At 41.0% G+C, this 21,787-nt stretch overlaps 1 protein-coding gene across 3 annotated transcripts in view; it reads right to left on the bottom strand.

Annotated features, from left to right (window-relative positions):
• Nucleotides 1–20,424: 20,424 nt before the first annotated feature.
• The window catches only part of LOC140740263 (vascular cell adhesion protein 1-like), a 53,944-nt gene continuing 52,581 nt past the window's right edge, over nt 20,425–21,787 (bottom strand). For 2 of the 3 annotated variants that reach the window (XM_073069383.1, XM_073069381.1), the window contains one exon: nt 20,425–21,436. In XM_073069383.1, the coding sequence (XP_072925484.1) occupies nt 21,147–21,436 (290 nt within the window). In that variant the 3' untranslated portion in view covers nt 20,425–21,146. The remainder of the gene's footprint in view (nt 21,437–21,787) is intronic. The other variant, XR_012101816.1, reaches the window with a different exon arrangement.

Genomic DNA, 21,787 nt, shown 5'->3' on the forward strand with positions numbered 1-21,787 from the left:
CTTAAACTGTGGTCTCTAGTTCTGGACTCACCCATTAGCGGGAACATGCTTCCTGCCTCCAGCCTGTCCAATCCCTTAATAATCTTATATGTTTCAATCAGATCCCGTCTCATCCTTCTAAATTCCAGTGTATACAAGCCCAGTCGCTCCAATCTTTCAACATATGACAGTCCCGCCATTCCGGGAATTAAGCTTGTGAACCTACGCTGCACTCCCTCAATAGCAAGAATGTCCTTCCTCAAATTTGGAGACCAAAACTGCACACAATACTCCAGGTGGGGTCTCACCAGGGCCCTGTACAGCTGCAGAAGGACCTCTTTACTCCTATACTCAATTCCTCTTGTTATAAAGGCAGCATGCCATTAGCTTTCTTCACTGCCTGCTGTACCTGCATGCTTGCTTTCATTGACTGATGTACAAGAACACCTAGATCTCATTGTACCTCTCCTTTTCCTAACTTGACTCCATTTAGATAGTAATCTGCCTTCCTGTTCTTGCCACCAAAGTGGATAACCTCACATTTATCCACATTAAACTGCATCTGCCATACATTTGCCCACTCACCCAACCTGTCCAAGTCACCCTGCATTCTCATAACATCCTCCTGACATTTCACACTGCCACCCAGCTTTGTGTCATCAGCAAATTTGCTAATAAATCATTAATGTATATTGTAAACAGCTGCGGTCCCAGCACCGAACCTTGCGGTACCCCACTGGTCATAGCCTGCCATTCCGAAAGGGACCCGTTAATCGCTACTCTTTGTTTCCTGTCAGCCAGCCAATTTTCAATCCATGTCAGTACTCTGCCCCCAATACCATGTGTCCTAATTTTGCCCACTAATCTCCTATGTGGGACTTTATCAAAAGCTTTCTGGAAGTCCAGGTACACTACATCCACTGGCTCTCCCTTGTCCATTTTCATAGTTAGATCCTGAAAAAGCTCCAGAAGATTAGTCAAGCATGATTTTCCCTTCATAAATCCATGCTGACTCGGACTGATCTTTCTACTGCTATCCAAATGTGTCGTAATTTCCTCTTTTATAATTGACTCCAGCATCTTTCCCACCACTGACGTCAGGCTCACCGGTCTATAATTCCTTGTTTTCTCTCTCCCTCCTTTCTTGAAAAGTGGGACAACATTAGCCACCCTCCAATCAGCAGGAACTGTTCCTGAATCTATAGAATATTGGAAAATTATTACCAATGTGTCCACGATTTCTAGAGCAGACCATCAGGTCCCGGGGACTTATCAGCCTTCAGACTCAACAGTCTATCCAACACCGTTTCTTGCCTAATATAAATTTCCTTCAATTCATCCTTTACCCTAGTTCCTTTGGCCACTATTACATCTGGGAGATTGTTTGTGTCTTCCCTAGTGAAGACATATCCAAAGTACCTGTTCAACTCGTCTGCCATTTCCTTGTTCCCCATAATAAATTCACCCGTTTCTGTCTTCAATGGCCCAATTTTGGTCTTAACTATTTTTTTGCTTTTCACATACCTAAAGAATCGACAATACATATCAGTATCGACAATGTTGCTGAGCGGTAGGAACATGAATACCAGTGCTGAAAATATTGTCTACACAAGACATGGTTTATGGGTGTCTATGTAATGAAACACACAGTAAATACTAGTCACCGGCTGCAACAAAAGGTTAAAAATATGACAGTGAAACATGTACTGATATACTTGTAACGCTGTAACAAAAACTATTTACAATACAGTATAAAGTATTTGCAATTCGATTGAGTCCACAATATAGTTACGTGACATCAGAAAGCTCAAGGCAGGGAAAAGTACTGAGCCTGATTATTTAGATTTCAGAAACATAACTGGGTGAGTCCAAAACTGAGGCAGAAATGAGATGAATTTAACGTGAAAGGTAATTTAGCAAAAATTAGGAGTTACAGGAATAAAATGAACATCAGACAGTTAATGTATCACACTGGGGTACAGTACTGGTGGGGAAGGGTCTGTAATTGTGTAACACTGGGTACAGTAGTGGGGAAGGGTTTGTAATTGTGTAACTCTGGGTACAGTACTGGTGGGGAAGTGTCTGTAATTGTGTAACACTGGGGTACAGTACTGATGTGGAAGTGTCTGTAATTGTGTAACACTGGGTACAGTACTGGTGGGGGTGTGTTTGTCACTGTTTAACACTGGTATATAACATTCCACACTCTGCCAGATTCTGCTCTAACTCCACTCATACCACTGGCTCCCACCCTGGGGTTCACGGACCCCTCAGTTAATGGTAGGGGTCCATGGCATCAAAAAGGTTGGGAACACCTGACTGATCGGTTGCGTAGCGGGCTGTATCTCACTGAGTCAGTGTACAGGAAGGAGACAGATAGACAAATAACTGAGTCAGTATGCAGGAAAGGGACAGATAGGCAACAACCCTTCCCAGCGCAGGAAACACCAAAGAGCTGCTCATTGACTTTTAGGAGGTCTGGGTGGGGGTTGAGGGGTGGTGGGTGGTGTGGTGCACTCACACCTGTCTGCACAAACTGTGATGGAGACTGTTAAGAACTTCAAGTTCCTAGCAGTGTGGATGAGCCTCTCCTTGCCCATCCTCACAGATCCCATGGCCAGGAAATGTCACCAATGCCTCTACTTCCCCCGAGGCTAAACAAAGTAGATATGTCCCCTTTGACACTGACCGATTTTTAATTGATGCATCATGGGAAGCAGCCTCTCTCGGCTTGGTACGACAACTGCTCTGCCCGTCAACACAAGAAACTGCAGAGAGTGTGGACACAGCTCAGCACATCATGGAAACCAGCCTCCCTTTCAGAGACTCTGTCTATACGTCCCCCTCCCTGAAGAAAGCAACTGGCATCATCAAAGACCCCTCCCACCCCGGACATTCTCTCTTCTCCCCTCTCCATATGGGCCGGAGATACAAGAGTCTGAAAGCACAGAGCAGCAGGCTCAGGGACTACTTCTACCCCGATGTTATAAGTACAATAGACTCTTGACCTCACACTCTAGTACCTTATTTTCTGCCTGCACTGCACCCACTGTCACTGTTACACGTTACTCTGCATTCTGATATAGTTTTCCCTTGTACTACCTCAGTGCACCGTGTGGTGAATTGATCTGTACGCACAGTCAGCAAGACAAGCTTTTCACTGTATCTCTCTACATACGATACTGCCCTCATTCCAATTCCAGTTCCAGAGCACGAGGCCTCTGGCAGTAACCACAATTTCAATGGACTCTCAGAACTATTCTGGCTGCAAGACTATTTGAAGTACTCTCCTTCCCAGATCTGACCTTGTTCTAGATGCAGAGCATGAACGGTAGTCAAGTGTTTAAGAAGGCTGGACAAATATTTGCCAATATTTATGCACATTTGACACCATCTCTCTACTTTGAACTTTATTTTTATATTAGTCTTTAGTTGCCTGTCACACCGACATACCACAGCAAATTCCTAATTGTATATGACAAATAAAATTGATTCTCTCTTTATTATGATATTTCTTTATAATGGATATCAATTTGTCCTTCAGGTAAAAGGAATTTTCCCCCCACACCCCCTCTTCTTCTGTTCCCCACTCTGACCCCTTAGCTCTTCTCACCTGCTCCTCCTCTTTCCCTTTCTCCTCTGATCCACTCTCCAGCCCTTTACCTTTCCCACCTGCCTTCACATCTCATTTTCAGGCTATCCTGCTTCCCCTCACCCTACCATTTAATTCTGTTGTCTCCCCCTTCCTTTCCAGTCCTGATGAAGGGTCTCAGCCTGAAACGTTGAGTGTTTATTCATTTCCAGAGGTGCTGTGGGACTTGCTGTGTTCCTCCTAATTTTTTCTGTGTTGCTTACGATATATCCCTGCTTGTTGACTGTGTGAAATGAGAAATGTTAGCCCTGAGAATTGTGTACAGCCAGCTTTTACGGAGAAGTTCACCAGTGTTTTCCTTATTTTTCTGAATGATTTAGAGAAAAAAAGTTAATTTGTGTTGATTGTAAATACAACTCTCCACAAACAGGTGGTGCACCACTAACCACTAGAGGTTAGAAGAACCAATCTCAATGTGAAAGGAATCAGGAAGTCTGCTCTTTCTGAAAGTGGAAGTCTGTGCAATGAGAGGCAAAGTTTCGGGGTGAGTGGGTGGTCACTCGGGACTGAATTAGGGAGGAATTTCTTCTCTCCAGCTGTAAATTGACGGAATTCTTCATGCACAGGTTGTGGATGCGCCATCACTAAATATATTCAATGGAATTGGGTCTGGGTAGGATTAGAACACAAATTTATTTAGGAGTGCACTCAGCCAGAATGCCACCGACTTCTATTTATAACACTCCCAGAACCGTACATCGATGGACATCAGGGGATGCTAAACAAGAGAGAGACACCGTGTGGTCGGGGCAGGGAACTGCAGAGTTTAACACTGGAGGCAGCTGCAAGCACAGCTCCCCCTAGTGCAGGGATGAATCAGCAATGGACAGCCAGAAAGTCCTCGGGGAGTTAGATAGATAGATAGATAGATAGATAGATAGATACTTTATTCATCCCCATGGGGAAATTCAACATTTTTTCCAATGTCTCATACACTTGTTGTAGCAAAAACTAATTACATACAATACTTAACTCAGTAAAAATATGATATGCATCTAAATCACTAACTCAAAAAGCATTAATAATAGCTTTAAAAAAAAAGTTCTTAAGTCCTGGCGGTTGAATTGTAAAACCTAATGGCATTGGGGAGTATTGACCTCTTCATCCTGTCTGAGGAGCATTGCATCAATAGTAACCTGTCGCTGAAACTGCTTCTCTGTCTCTGGATGGTGCTATGTAGAGGATGTTCAGGGTTTTCCATAATTGACCGTAGCCTACTCAGCGCCCTTCGCTCAGCTACCGATGTTAAACTCTCCAGTACTTTGCCCATGACAGAGCCCGCCTTCCTTACCAGCTTATTAAGACGTGAGGCGTCCCTCTTCTTAATGCTTCCTCCCCAACACGCCACCACAAAGAAGAGGGCGCTCTCCACAACTGACCTATAGAACATCTTCAGCATCTCACTACAGACATTGAATGACGCCAACCTTCTAAGGAAGTACAGTCGACTCTGTGCCTTCCTGCACAAGGCATCTGTGTTGGCAGTCCAGTCTAGCTTCTCGTCTAACTGTACTCCCAGATACTTGTAGGTCTTAACCTGCTCCACACATTCTCCATTAATGATCACTGGCTCCATATGAGGCCTAGATCTCCTAAAGTCCACCACCATCTCCTTGGTCTTGGTGATATTGAGACGCAGGTAGTTTGAGTTGCACCATATCACAAAGTCCTGTATCAGTTTCCTATATCAGTTGTATCACTGTATCAGTTGTGTCACTGGAGGAGATTACAGGGATAGAAAGTGATTGGATATCGACTATTTAAACAAGAGGATGAGAATGTTGCAAAAGGTGTTGTCTCACATTTTATCCACTTGTAACAGAATATAAAGAGAATATTTGTGTCATTCATGCAAATAGTTACCACGGAAGTAGATGTTTGCAACACGTGAACAAGTCTGTGATCCAATGGTAATTTCCATGAGCGGGACGGAAAGTTGCCGGGCTCAAATGCTCTTACTGCTGAATTAGCCCCAATGGCCATGTTCAGGTGGTGACTCCGTCTTTGTAGAAATCCAAATCAACTTTCTGATGAATTGATTCAAAAACAGCCCGGAATTCAACACTCTTGGGAGTGAAGTGTCCTTGCATTTAGCACAGTATATGTTGCCGATGGACTGTAGTATTGGAATCAGCAGTGTCCCTCAGTAACAATAGTCATTAAATTATTGGTTTATCTGTGCAGAATTGATCGATGTAACACCATTTATATTAGTCTGTGAGTGGTTATTGTTTAGAACTTTGTCTGAATTCACTTCTTTTAAAGGAAAAGATTCCTGATCGTTCCCAGAAGGGATTTCCTGATTTTTGTGGGGTACTGCATTCATGACCTTGTAATGCCCTGTTTTCCGAGCCCTGTTTATTAGGATCCAGGCGACTATCAGCACAAGTAACAGTATTAGGATGGGTAGCGAGATCATCAGCGCCATCTTCCAATCATCACCTGGGGAACATGCACAGAAGCCATTACACAATCATTCTGAAGTTATCTTGTGCCTTGATCTAGAGAAGATTCGTTGTTCGATTTCTGACTCTAAACATGATTTTCTAATGTTATGGGGACCCTTTCTGTGTTATGTTCATAATCTTTGAACTGTTATTGAAGTATGGTTCTGAGCCATCATCATTATATTATTATATGGTATGGTTTTTTTCTCTCTTCTTTTCACCAACCAGCTCATTTTGGTAGTGGCAGTAGATTTCTTTAAAATAAAATACCACCATTCTACTTTATTTCATTTCATAATTCAATCTTTGTTTCTATATGATTGATTTGGAATATGTGATTCTGTGATGATTACTGTGATTTAAATGTAATGTAATTCGTATTACTTGTATCCTTATGAACTTTGTATTTATATCCATGCAATTTACATAATTAATAAAATTATTGAAAGAGGGAGAAATTGTACACCTTTGTTTATCCTGGGCATGTCATAACTCTCAGCATTTACTCGTGATCACACGGGGATGATATCTCGGCTCTGAAAGGGTTAATTATTTATTTTCTCATCCATGCACTGTGACCAAGGTAACTCACTGACCTTCCATCTTGATTTCCACTTGCTCCTTATCTGTTCCAAGTTCATTGCTGGCTCTACACGTGTAAATTCCTTTGTGTTCTGATGTTGCCTGGGAAATGTGGAGAACCCCAGGACCGCCGGGAAGTGTGGAAAACCCTTTGATGCCCTGACCGGGCTTTTCCCATTTCAGTGTTACATGGGGGTTTCCAATGGAGTGACAGGTCATTGTAACTTCATCATCTTCTCTGATGAAGACTGTAAGCCCGGACACGGTTTTGTTATTTACTGATATAGTTGTGTTTCGTGGTTTATCTGGAAAAGAGTGAAATTAACCAGCCCCTCCCATAGGACACAGAACAGGGTAGGCCCTTTGTCCCATGATGTTGTACTGACCTTTATAAACCTATTCCATCAACAACCCAACCCCTCCCTCCTACACAGCCCATTGTCCTCCATTCTTCATTCATTCACATGCCTATCTAAGTCTCTTAAAAGTCCCTTATGTATCCGACTCAACACCCACCCCTGACAGTGCAGTCCAGACACTTTCTCCTTCTCTGTAAAAACCTGCCTCTGACTCCCTGGCTCACCATAAAAGGATCTCCTCTGCTACAGCCATTACCTGCCTGGGAATAAGGCACTGGTGCTCACTCTTCCTACGCCTCTTACAATCTGATACACTCATCCTCCCTGGCTCCAAAGAGCTCACTCAGCCTTTGCATAGAAGACATGCTCTCTAACCCAGGCAGCATCCTGTTCAATCTCCCCTGCACCATCTCCAAAGCTTCCTCATCTTTCCTATAATGAGGCGACTAGACATCACTACACTGTGTATTCAGAGGGCTGGAAAATCACATTGGACTGTGTGCTGAGCTCACTCCTGAGCAGCTGTGGTCAAAGTCCCGAGAGCCTTCATTCCAGAGTCCTCTCTCAGTAAACAACCCATCTCCCTATGTGATGAGCCCAGAACTCTCGTCGTTGTCAGGCTGAGAAACAACAGATTCTCTCTCGAGCCACACGAGCTCCTCTCAGCCAGAAGCATTTTAAGAGAGCCTTGTGCAGGGAGCAATCCCACTGTCTGTTTCTCTGGTGGGTGGGATTTGGCATCAGCCCACAGTTTTCTCCAGGAAACACGAGGTGAAGAATCTCAGCACTAACTCACCGTGTCCACTGTGGCTCACGGGAGCACCGCCAGTCTCGTTTCAAACTGTTCTGGATTTAAGTTGTACGCCAGAGAGTGGAGCACAAAATCGAGGCCAGGGGTGTTGGTGAACCTATGGCATGTGTGGCCAGGATGGCAAATGCAGAAACTCTGTTGGCATGCAGCAATGCCCCTTGATTCTTTTGATTTTTTTCATTTCTTTCAATCTTGTCTGTTATACTTTTATTAATGGTTACATAATGTACAAATTGTTCTGAGGAGGTCCTACACTGGCCTAGTGCTGTCCTTTAACTCAGACATTAAACTGAAGTTCCATTTTGCAGAGCTGCCAATCCCTTGTTCCCTGGGCATATTCTGTTTGTTTTTGATCTGACTGTGTGATGATATTGTACAGGCAGGGAATAAAGCAACTTATTCTGCTCCTACTTATGGTCTATTCCACAAAGAAACCTCCTGTACTTACACAAGATCTCTACATCGTGAGAGGAGCTGGTGGAACCAATATCATTGCTGACTCCGCAAATGTACCGATCCCTGTCTCCCAGCTGGACTGAGGGGACGTGCAGTCTCTCACCACGACTGATTGTTTTTCCATCTTGGATCCAGCGCACCTCAGGAACTGGGTTGGCATCTGCATGACAGGTTAAAATCTGGCATTCCCCTTCAATCCAGTCCTGCTTTCCAGAGATCTGTGCTTTCTTTGGAGAATCTGTAAAGTTGGTTAGAAATAGATATTAAAAGCTGAAAGTTAAGAGCACAGAATTGTTCCTTGGTGATTTTGGTGCTGACCAAGTTCCACTTCTCAGAGTAAGAGAGACTTTTACTTTAATACCCTGTGCTACCACCAAGCACAGCAAGTCAAACACACTCAGTGGCCACTTTATTAGGTATACCTGAAGAGCCCAGTGTGGTCTTCTGCTGCTGTAGCCCATCCACTTCATGGTTCGACGTGTTGTGCATTCAGAGATGCTCTTCTGCACACCACTGTTTAACAAGTGGTTATTTGAGTTACTGTCACTTTCCTGTCAGCTTGAACCACTCTGGCCAGTCTCCTCTGACTTTTCTTGTTAACAAGCTGCTTTTGTCCACAGAATCACCACCCACTGGATGTGTTTTGTTTTTCACACCATTCTCGGCAACTCTTGTTGTGCCTGAAAATCTCAGTAGGTCAGCAGCTTGAGATACTCAAACCACCCTGTCTGGCACCAACAATCATTCCACAGTCAGAGTCACTTACATGCTAATGTTTGATCGAAATGCGAATAAACTTTCCTATCCATGGACCTGTCCAAGTGATTTTCAGACCATTTTGAGAGGACTAAAATATAAAAGCAAGAAGGTAATGTTGAGGCTTTATGAAGCACTGGTGAGGCCTCACTTGGAGTATTGTGAGCAGTTTTAGGCCTCTTATCTAAGAAAGGATATGCTGAAACATAGAACAGAAATACAGAAACCCTACAGCACAATACAGGCCCTTCGGCTGACAAAGCTGTGCCAAACATGTCCTTACCTCAGAACTACCTAGGCTTACCCATAGCCCTCTATTTTTCTAAGCTCTATGTATCCATCCGGGAATCTCTTAAAATACCCTATCATTTCTGCCTCCACCACCATTGCCAGCAGCCCATTCCACGCACTCACCACTCTCTGCATAAAAAACTTACCCCTGACATCTCCTCTGTACCTCTTTCTAAGCACCTTAAAACTATTGCCCTCTCGTGCTAGCCAGTTCAGACCTGGGAAAAGGCCTCTGACTATCCACACAATTAATGCCTCTCATTATCTTGTACTTCTCTATTAGGTCATCTCTCATCCCCTATCACTCCAAGGAGAAAAGGCCGAGTTCACTCAACCTATTCTCATAAGACATGCTCCCCAATCCAGGCAGCATCCTTGTAAATCTCCTCTGCACCCTTTCTATGGTTTCCATGCCTTTCCTGTAGTGAGGCGACTAGAATTGACCACAGTATTCCAAGTGGGGTCTGACCAGGGTCCCCTATAGCTGGAACATTACCTCTCGGTTCTAAAACTCAGTCCCACAATTGATGAAGGCCAATGCACATATGCCTTCCTAACAAAGGAGTCAACCTGCGTAGCAGCTTTGTGTGTTCTATGGACTCGGACTCCAAGGTCCTTCTGATCCTCCATATTAATGCTATATTCTGCTACCATAATTGACCTACCAAAATGAACCACCTCACACTTATCTGGGTTGAACTCCATCTGCCACTTCTCAGCCCAGTCTTACATCCTATCAATGTCCCGCTGTAACCTATGACAGCCCTTCACATTCCCTGTGACACACCACTGAGGAACAGATCCCTGAGGCACACCACTGGTCACCGGCCTCAATGCAGACCATAACCCGTCTACGACCACTCTTTGCTTCTGTGGGCAAGCCAGTTCTGGATCCACAAAGCAATATCCCCTTGGATCGCATGTCTCCTTACTTTCTCAATAAGCCTTGCATGCGGTACCTTATCAAATGACTTGCCTTCTAAATTGAAACTGGAGAAGGGTCAAAGGAGGTTCATGAAAATGATTCCAGCATTGAAAGGCTTGTCATAGGAGGAGCGTTTGACGGCTCTGGGCCTGTACTCAGTGGACTTCAAAAGAATGAGGGAATCTCATTGACACCTATCAAGTGTTGAAAGGCCTCAATAGAGTGGATTTTGGAGAGGAGAGTGGCAGAGTCCGGGGCCAAAGGACACAGCTACAGAATAGAGGGGTGTCCTTTTCGATTGCAGATGAGGAAGAAATTCTTCAGCCAGAGAGTGGTGAATCTGTGGAACTTGTTGCCGCAGGAAACTATTGAGTCCAAATCAATGGGTATATTTAATTTTAAAATCTTTTTTATTAATTATTATTGAAGATCAACAAAAAGAGATACTTTAAGTCAATACGTCATTATGTACAATGAAGAATTAAATTAGCAAATAACTGATTAACAAAGCTAAGCAATATATCAATAATAATAAGAAAAAATGAAGTGTTAAGAATATTTGTTTTGAAAGAAAAAAGAAGGAAAAAATAGAACCCCTTCTAACTAAATAAAAAACCCCTACTAACTGAAAACAAAATGAGAAAAAAAACCCATTGGGAGCACAACCCTGGAGCTATACATCATTCAAGCTTCCATAAAAGAAAAACATCAATCTGTCAACTCAAATCAGAAGGAAACCATATTATTAATTCAGAAACCATATTAATCAACTCAAACTCAATATAGTAGTGGGTGAATGAACCTCACCTTTTCTGGAAATCAAATTGAGGATCAAAAGTTTGACTTATGATTTTCTCCAAACTAAGACATAGCATCACCTGAGAGAACCATTGTATCAAAGTAGGAGCAGAAGCATCTTTCCATTTCAACAAAATATCCCTTCTGGCCAATAATGTAACAAATGCAATTGTATGTTGGTCTGATGGAGAAATACCATGAATATATTTAGGGATTATACCAAATAAAACTGTCAATTTATTAGGTTGTAAATTAATTTTTAAAACTTTAGAAATTGTAGAGAATATAGACTTCCAAAAATGTTTCAATACAGAACACGACCAAAACATATGTGTCAATGTGGCCGTCTTGGTTTTACATCTGTCACACTGACTATCAACATTAGGAAACATTTTAGACAGTCTCTCCTTTGTCAAATAGTAACAATCTACAATTTTAAATTGAATTAAAGAGTGACTGGCACAGATCGAAGAAGAGTTAACCAACTTCAGAATCCACAACCAATCTTCTGTTATCAAGGTCATGTTAAGCTCTCTCTCCCAATCTTGATTAATCTTAAGCGAAGGGTAATTGTGCTGTTGTAACAATAAATTATAAATTTTCCCAATTAGACCCTTCACTAAAGGATTCATTTTTAAAATAATATCTAACAGGTCAGAAACCAGTATATATGGAAAATTACTTAAATATTCTTGTAAGAAGTGTCTGACCTGAAGATATTGCAGGAAATGTGAATACGAGAGAGAATATTCAGTTACAAATTTCTCAAAAGACATCAATCAGCCATCTTGGAACAGATCCATGAAGGAATAAATTCCTTTATTCCACCAAAGAAGAAAGGTGGGATCACTTAATGAAGGTTTAAATAAATAATTTGGATAAATTAAACTAAAATGTTTATTTTTTTTAGATTAAAAAAATTACAAAACTGGAACCAAATTCGTAATAACAGCCCAGTAATACATTCTGAAATTAGGCAGAGCAAGACCTCCATCTTTTTTAATTTTTGTGAAAGATACTTAACAATTTTTGGTCTTTTATTATTCCAAACAAAAGATGAAATAATAGAGTCAACCTGATTGGAAAACTTCTTAGTTAAAAAAATAGGGATATTTTGAAATACATATAAAAATATTGGTAAAATCATCATTTTAACTGCATGAATTCGGCCGGCTAATGAAAGAGTAAGTGGATTCCATCTAAAACATTATTGCTTCATAAAATCTACTAAATGAGCCAAATTAGCTTTATAAAGCTCTTTATGATTTTTAGTGATAATAATACCTAAATATTTAGATGAGTCCATAACTCTAAAAGGAATGTCATCATATATAGAAGCAGAGTCATTTAGGGGAAATAATTCACTTTTATGAAGGTTTAGTTTATATCCTGAAAACTTACCAAAATCATTTAATAGTTTCAATAAACTAGGAATGGCTTCCTCAGGATTTGAAATATAAACTTAGAGATCATCAGCATAAAGGGAGATCTTATGAACAGTCCCATTTCTGAGAATTCCATGAATATCTTTAGCTTCACGAAGTGCAATAGCCAAGGGTTCCAGCACCAAATTAAATAACGAAGGACTTAATGGACATCCTTGTCTCGTACCCCGCGATAGCCAAAAAAAATAAATCTGCAATTATTAGCAATAACAGTAGCAATAGGGCATTTATATATTATTCTGATCCACTTATTAAAATTAATACCAAAGCCGAATTTCTCTAAAACATTAAATAAGTACTTCCATTCAATTCTGTCAAATGCCTTTTCAGCATCAAGAGAGACCACACATTGGGGAGTCTTTGAAAAGGATGAATATATAACATTCAAAAGTCTCCGAACATTAGAGAAGGAATAATGGCCCTTTACCAAACTTGTTTGGTCTTGATAGATAATTGTAGCTAGACAATTCTCCAGCCAAGTAGCCATTATTTTTGAAAGAATTTTAGCATCCACATTTAACAATGAACTAGGTCTATATGAAGCACAGTCAGTAGGGTCTTTATCTTTCTTAAGAATTAAAGAAATAGAAGCTTCATAAAATGTGGGAGGTAACTCTCCTATCAAAAAAGAATCTTTAAGCATTTCCAACATTTATGAAAAGAGCAATTTTCAAAATTTATAAAATCCGACAGAACAACCATCCAGCCCAGGAGCTTTACCAGATTGCATTGAAAAATTGGTTTTCTGAATTTCGTTTTCATTAATAGGAGCATCAAGAGTTTGTTGATCTAAATTGAGATTTATAAAGTTCAATATAAGTCTTGAAAAATTTTATTAATATCTTCATAATTACATGCTAAACTACCATCTCCCTAACAAATTTTTAAAATTTGTCTTTTAGCTCTAGCTGCTTTTAATTGTGATGCTAATAGCTTATTATTTTTATCTCCAAACACATAAAATTGACTTTTCAATTTAAGCAAATTTCTTTCAATAGGATGTTAATAATAAATGATATTGTGATTGGAGTTCAACTCTTTGTTTGAGTAAATTGATGTTAGGAGCGATTGCATAAATATTATCCATGTCTTTAATTTGATTGGAAATCTTATCTAACTCTGTTTTTGTCTGTTTCTTAAGCTTAGCGAAATAGGAGATTATATGACCGCATAAATATGATTTAAATGTATCCCATATAATAAATTTTGACATATCTCCCATATTATACACAAAAAATCTTTTATCTGAGTCTCAATACATTGGACAAAGTCCGAACTTTGTAATAAATTTTCTAGAAAACGCCAAGGCAAATTTGCAATAACGACATCATTCAATTCAAAAGCTATGCTTAAAGGCACATGATCTGAGAGAGCTATAGCATCGTATTCACATTTCTGGAGTTTGGACAAAAATCAGGGATCAGCTATAAAATAATTGATTCTCAAATATTTTTTGTGAACATGTGAAAAAAATAATCTCTATCATTTGGATGTAAATGTCTCCAAATTTCAACCAGGCCAAAATCAATTAGAAAAGAGTTAATAAGTGATGCAGAACAACTCAGAAGCTGCTGATTGGTTGAAATCTTGTCAATCAGCAGATTTAAACAACAGTTGAAATCACCACCCATTAACAACATATATTCATTTAAATCCGGCAATAAAGCAAATACCTTTTTTTAAAAAGAAGGGTCATCTACATTAGATCCATATAGGTTAACTAGAATAATTTTTGTATTACAAATTGTTCCCTTAACAATTAAAAATCTACCATTAATATCTGACAAAATGTCTTCTTGGATGAATAAAATATTAGATTTAATAAAAATAGATACTACCTTTGTTTTATTTTGACAAGTAGCATGAAATTGAAGGCCCACATTTAAAAAAATCTGTTTTGATCACCCATTTTGATATGCGTTTCTTGAGCAGAAATTATATCGGGTTGGATTTGATTAATGATTTAAAAAGTCTTCTTTTGCTTAATAGGATGATTCCAACCACGTACGTTCCAACTTATAACATTTATCTGTTTAGTTTCTATAAAAAAACTTGTTTCATTTAACACATTAATACACACATACCAGCACAGGCTAATCAAAACTGGTGGTGATAAGCATAAACATCCATGCTTCAGAACTCTGTAATGGGAAAAAAAAACAAAAACGAAAACTAAAATTAATCCTACAGTAAATCCTATAACTCAAAAATACCCCCAATCCTCCCACCACCCCAAAAAGCCCAAAATTCAGCAGAAAAAAGCCAAAATGCGTCTCCTTAGAGTAACAAAGAGGGAGACTCCACGAGCTGCCCATTTTATAACAGTGGTTTTAAAAGCTTTCCTTAATTCCTCCCTCCAGTTACAAAAAAACCATAGGGCCCTAAAATTGAAAAGCCCTGCAGAGGAAAATAATATTTTGCTAAATGTAAAAAGCCAAACACTACAGAGCAACACACCACCATATCAAGTCATGTTAACTGGTTCTTCTGCCCACTTACAGGCCTTGCTTCTAACTGATATATATACAATTTAAATATCAATTTGCTTTAATGCCTTCCATTGCTTTACAGAGTATTATTGTGCTGGATCAATGGCCACTGGTGAGGCTGAATAATCATTAAAATATCGAGCAGATTGCCAACAGAAATGGCTAATACAAGAAGGCACAATTTTAAGGTGATTAGAGGGAAGTATAGGGGTTCAGAGATTTTTTTTAGTGCATGGAAAGATCTACCATTGGTAGTCATAGAGGCAGACATATTAAGGACATTTGAGAGACTCCTAGATAGTCTCATAATGAAAGACAAATGGAGTTCTCTACAGGACGGAAGCATTAGATTACTCATGAAGTAGATTGAAAGGTGAGCAGAACATCATGGGCAGCATTGCTCTACAACATCTGGCTCCCCATACCCAGCATAAAAGTTCAGAGAAAAAAAAAATGTTTATCCTTAATCCTTAAAAAAATCTGGGGAATGCAAAAACAATCTCCAAAAATGCCAAAACAATAAAATTAAACAAAGAGAAAAATGCCTATGTAATCTCTAGCAAAGAGAAATCAGCACCATTTTCCATTTAACACACGCCCAATGAAAAACTGTTTTTAGAAAAAACTAAATATCTATCTACTAAGCACTCCCAACTATGTATATATAAGAAAAAGTCCTTATGAACTATGGAAACTATCACTTAATTAATAAAAAAAAGGAGGATAAAAACAAATAATCAAACAATCTGTCTGTTGTGTTAATTCGCTCAGTAGCCCAAACAGATTTCGGAGAAGTTATTCATCATTCACATCAAAAAGTTCACATCTTCTTTAAATGGTCCATCGATCAAAGGATATCTTAAGCAAATCAGAAATCTTCAAAGCTTATTTTCTTTCCGAAATGACAATTATTCAGCAGACCAAAAACCATTCAAACCTCGGCTACAACCAGAATAGCGTTAACCTAGTCCAATGCCTCCTTGGGGTCCAGAAAAACACATGGAGTCGAATCTTTGGGAAATAATTTTAATTGGGCTGGATATTGAAGTGATGGGAATAATCCCTTATCATAGGCTGCTTTTGAGGAGAGCAGAGGAAGCCTGCAGTTTGTCACAATTCCACAGGGTGGCAGTGCATCATTCATTTGGAAATTGAGCCTCAACTCTTTTAACCCTCCCTGCACTGAGCCCATTCCTTCCCTGAGATCCTCAAAGGAGAGACAATGAGCATTGTTATTTCAATATTGGTGGAAATTGTATAATTCCAATACTCTCACCTTGGAAATAGCAATGGAAAGGAAAGGTGACAAGTTACAGATCAGAATCAGATTTAATATCACCAGTATAGCTTAATGACGATTTGTTAAATATAAAGGAAGAAAACTGAATTACACCAACTATAAATATATGTCTATTAAATAGTTAAATTAAAATAAGTAGTGCAGAATAAAAATCATGAGGTAGTGTTCATGGGTTCAATGTAATTTAGAAATCAAATACCACCTTCTAGAAGTTTTGGGCAGGTATCAGAACCCATCCCGGACTGGATTCAGGATCTCTTATTCCCCAAACCTCTCCCCTCTCCCCACTCCATACTCTCTGGAACATCCAGCATTAGCTAACCTGAGGTCCCCAAAAGTGCCTGACGAAGAGTCATCGATCTGAAGTGTTAACTTGGCCCGACTTGTGTGTTGCCAACATTGTGTTTTTGTTTCTGAATTGTCCCAGTGCTTCCCCACCTCTTCATTTACTCCTTGAAAAGTCCTGTTGAGCTGAGTCACAGAGACATGTCGGACAGGCTCGGACTGTATTATCTGGAGTGTGTGAGACTGATCTTATAAAGGTGTATAAAATCACAACTATTATCTCATGTTCTGGTCATTTAATGCTATTTATTTCAATTTGTATTTGCAGTTTATTGTATTAGTGCCAGACTCCGGAGCGAAGGCTCCCGAGTTTGAATCCAGGACGGGCCACCCCCAGGGCACGCTTTCCATCCGTGCCGGGTTGACCATCAAGCCAGCCACTCGGCCTCGTAAAAATCAAGGAACGTTCACATCGTGATCCGGTTAATCCGAAAAGAGACCAATCCTGACACTACACGTCAGGCAAGGATGACTGACTGTCTGGTGTGACACGCTAGGAAGGAAGGGCTTCTGATTGATCCTGTTCTAGTTACTATTGCGTGGATTTGCTGAGGATGCCCAGAGGAAATTGAATCTCAGTGTTCGATGTGGTGACGTGTGTAAACTGATAATAAATTTACTTTGAACTTTGAACACGAGGGCACATGTCTGAGATGAGTGGGAACATGAGATGCGTTTCTCTAGTTTGTGACGTTACAAAACCAGTTGTCACAGAAGAGGGGAACTTGGGGTTCAAAAGGGAACCTACGAAGGACAGAGTTATGTTGACCTTTGTTAACAGGCTGGCCAGGTGACAGGAAACCTCGAGACAAAATGTTTCAGTGAGTTACAGGATCACAACGTGGAAAGCTGTCCAGGTATGCTCCACCCACAAAGAGCAGAACAAAGCCAACACAGTCATTTGGTGTTTGCTCCCTGACGTGGGAATACTGTTTATTCCAGTTGTTCACCGGTTACTGAGTCACCAAAAGCTTTGCACAATCACCTTCCCCAGACCGACGGTATTAGTTCACGAGGGAAGCTTAGCAGTGTCGTAAGGGAAATCAGAAACAGGTAACAGAAATTGGCCATGTCAGTGTTGCCTGGCTCCAAAGAAACTAATCAGCAAAACAAAATATCCAACATTTTCATTGGGAGGGTGGGGGGGAGGGGGAATCAGGAAATGGAGTCGTTGGAGGTGGGGGTTGCAGAGGGGGCACAGGAGGTGGGAAGCAGAGTGGGGTTGTGGGTGGGAATCCAGAGAGGGCACAGGGAGGCAGAGAAGGGGCTCGGGAGGTTCAGACAGGAGTCATGGGAAGGGGGTCAGAAAGGGCACCGGGAGTCAGAGAGAGGGCAATGAGTGGACTTGGGACTCAAGCCGCTGGTTCACTTGCTTTTCAGCTACTGGGTGTGAGGCGTCTGAGCCGTTGTGCTCTACCGGGGGCAGCATAGCGCTGTAGTGGTTGATTGAAGATTCCATTCGAACCGAGGGGTCTGGACTATATGCATTTAGATTTGTCTGCTTGTGTCTTTATTACTATTCATTATATTCCTGTATTTGTGAGGACTGGGCCTCTAAGCCACGGTATCGCCTAGCAGACATTGGGCATCGGGGCCAGTCGAGAGATGATCACAGTGACTGGGGGTCTGGACTATATACGTGCATAATCTGTGTCGTTGTAATTTACTGATGATCTATATGGGTTTGTTGATTTGTACATGCAAGAACTGGACATCAAGCCGAGGTGCTTCTGGGTGGGGGTGGGAGGAGTGTAGGAGGCAAACCTGGACTCTCTTATTCCGTGAATGTGTTCTTGTGTGTGACTGTCTGTAATGTGATTTAGCACCTTGACCCCATTATTAACGCTCTCTCCTTTGCCTGTATTCATCTATGGTCGAATGACAATTAAACTTGAATTGAATTGAAGATTTCACTTGGTTTGGGTTTAGACGGAGCAAATAGTGATCAGGTGACCCTGTCAGTGGATGGTTCAAAGTCCTTCGAGTCAGAGTCCCAGGCAACCGTGGGGAGTTGAGCGGAACTCATTCATGTGAAGTGTTTCTGATGTGGAACTCTCTTCCTGAAGGCTGAGGGGAATGGAATCAATCAGACTGAAGGATGGGCTCGAGGGAACGTAGGTTGGAAGGCCAATGGAGCTAAATGGATTAATTTGACAAGAGCAGGGAAGGTCTTGATGGGCTGAATGGCTTCATTGTAACAATTCAAGGGTATAATTTTTATTTTATTTAAAGATGTAGTACAGTTACAGGCCATTTGGGGTCTATGAACTAGCACCACCCAATTACTCACATGTGAATACGTATCTGTGTCTATGAAGGTGACTCTTTGGCAGTCCCTGCCTGTTCAATACTTGTTCCACTACACTCCCCAGGGTGGTTCCATTCACTGTGTGAGTCCCACCCTCAAACGGATCAGGATTGAACACCATTGGCCAGCCCTCGGCCCACTCACTTAGATAACCAGGATGTCCCTGTAGGTACTGATAACTTGCTTTACTGCCTACAATACCATTGGTACCATCTGCAAACTCAGGCCTGGTACATTCACACCCAAATAGTTTCTACTTGTATAAATAACGAACAACAAAGATGCCAGTAGAAGTCTCTGCGGGATATCATTAATCACAGGCCTTCAGCCCAAGAAACAGGTTTCCACCATTCCCCTCTGCTTCCCACTGGCAAACCATTTGTGAATCCAGTTAACCATCTCTGCCTTGTCCCTCCTGACCACCATCCTCATGGTCCCCTCTTCAAAAAACTCTAACCGATTTGTCAGACAAGATTTGCTACTCACAGAGCCCTACTGATTCTCCCAAATCATACCTTGTCCATCCAAACCCCAGATTCCCATCCCAACACTGATGTCGGATGTGTTCCCTTATTATTTGTCATATTAACCCAAATTGTATAAATTCCTTTAATATTTCCTTCTAATTAACCTGAGCTAATTTAACATAGGACAGAACGGTTAACACAACGCTCTACAGTACAGGCGAACAGGGATCAATTCCTGCCACTGACTGGAAGGAGTCTGTACATTCTCCCTGTCACCACATGGGTTTCCTCTGGGTGCCCTGGTTTCCTCCCACAGTCCAAAGACGTACCGGTTGGGAGGTTAATTGGTCATTGTAAATTGTCTCATGATTAGGCAAGGGTTAAATCAGGAGATGATGCAGCCGAGCGGCTCAAAGGGCCAGAACGGCCTATTCTGTGCTGTATCTCAATAGATAAAAATAAATATAACACAGTACAAAATAAAAATGAAATATAACTCAGTACAGCCCTTCAGCCCATCTTGTGCACACTGACCAAGATACCATTCTAACAGCCTGCACAAGGTCTGTGTCCCTCTATTCACTGCCTGTCTAAATATTATTAAAAGTTAAATCATATCTGCTTCTGTGAGCACATTCCAGGAAGCTACCACTCTCTATGTAACAAAAAATGACCTTGCACACCTTAAAGTCTTCACTCTGCCATTCACCCTATCCCCCATCCCACAAACGGTCATGTCAGCATTGGGATCTTGCTGTGTGTGGACAGAGAATACTGTTCCCAATTGTACAACAGGACACTAACGTACAATGGCCCCATGAGTCTCCACAGTACTGATACATCAAAATAGGAGAGATGATTGATCCAGTCAAACACTCCCAAAGCAACACACACACACAATGCTGGAGGGACTCAGCAGGTCAGGCAGCATCTATGGAAATGACATTTCAGGCCGAGACCAGTCTTTTTCTTTTCTTTTTTCAATCTTTTTATTGATTTTAAAAAGAAGTGTGTATACAAACAGGAGTAGAATATCTCTGGTACAGAAGGTAAAATAAACAATATCAAAATCACACATAGTGTTGATCTACAAAGTATAAATTTGATATAGAATGTAAAATTCTCCTGTTATCAATTTATGAAGCAAGGAAGGACTATTAGAATTTTTATATAAAAGAAAAGGGAAAAAAAAACACTATTCTAAACAGAAAAAAAAGGACTGGGCAGTCCAAGAGAAGAGAGACTCTCTGATCAAATCCAAGGTTCTGAAAAAGTAGCTGGAAGAGAATCAATACAAAAATCAGATCATATGAAAATATTGAATAAAAGTCGCCAGATTTCTTCAGATTTAAAGGATGTATCCAATGTCCGACTTCTTATTTTCTCTAGACTTAAACAGGATATGATGGAGGAAAGCCAACAAAAGGCAATAGAAGGGTTAGGGTCCTTCCATTTCAGTAAAATGGCTTTCCTAGCCAATAAGGTTGAAAAGGCTATCATCCGCTGAGTGGCGGCAGGAGTATTTCCAGCTTCCGATGGAATAATACCAAAAATAGCTGTAAATAAGTTTGGTTGTTAATCCAGATCCAGTACTTTTTATAAGAGGAAAGGAAGGGGAAAGACTGCAGGACACTCCCGTAGTTTGAGGAGTTCTGTATGGATTGGGAGGAGAGCTGGTTGTTCATTCATCAGCATTTGAAATAAAGACTCAAAAGCATTTAGTGTCGATAATCAGATCACTTATACTGGACATTGAGAACGGCTGACTGTCGCTTAACAATGGTGTTGGAGTGATGGTGACGTGTCAGCTCGGCCTCGCAGGTGAACTGCTGTCCATTCAGCTCTGCTCGTGGATTCACAGTGTGGTAGATAGTCAGCCCAGTATTGGCTGACCTGTTCACTAATATCTCACTTCCCTTCTTCAGTCTGAGTTGAAGTTCCCCTGTGACGTCAAGCACACTGCAGGTAATATTCACTGGAATACCCTCAGTGGTGATCGGGATGTGGATTTCAGGGTTGGAGAAAACTGTAACAACAGAAAACATTGTTAGAAACTTTCTCAAAGTGAGTTCTGCAGCCCTTCTGCACCACTAGACTGAGGTAGCAAATGCGACTCTGTTGAAGTCTGTCTGTGGTACAGCACCCACCTACCTCACTGTGTGTCCAGTGGCTAAAGAAGGTGCTGCCAGAATTATCAAAATCCCCTCCCACAGTTCCCAGCGTCATTCACTCCTGACCCAATCTCATCAAAGCAAATGACACATTGGTTCAGAGCATCCTGCTGAGTGGAACTTTGCAGCACACACACATACACAAATGTAAACACACACATACACAGACATAATCACACACATACACACACGTAAACACATACATA

This window comes from Hemitrygon akajei, chromosome 16, assembly GCF_048418815.1.
Source record: "Hemitrygon akajei chromosome 16, sHemAka1.3, whole genome shotgun sequence".
In the NCBI taxonomy this organism is placed as follows: Eukaryota; Metazoa; Chordata; class Chondrichthyes; order Myliobatiformes; family Dasyatidae; genus Hemitrygon; species Hemitrygon akajei.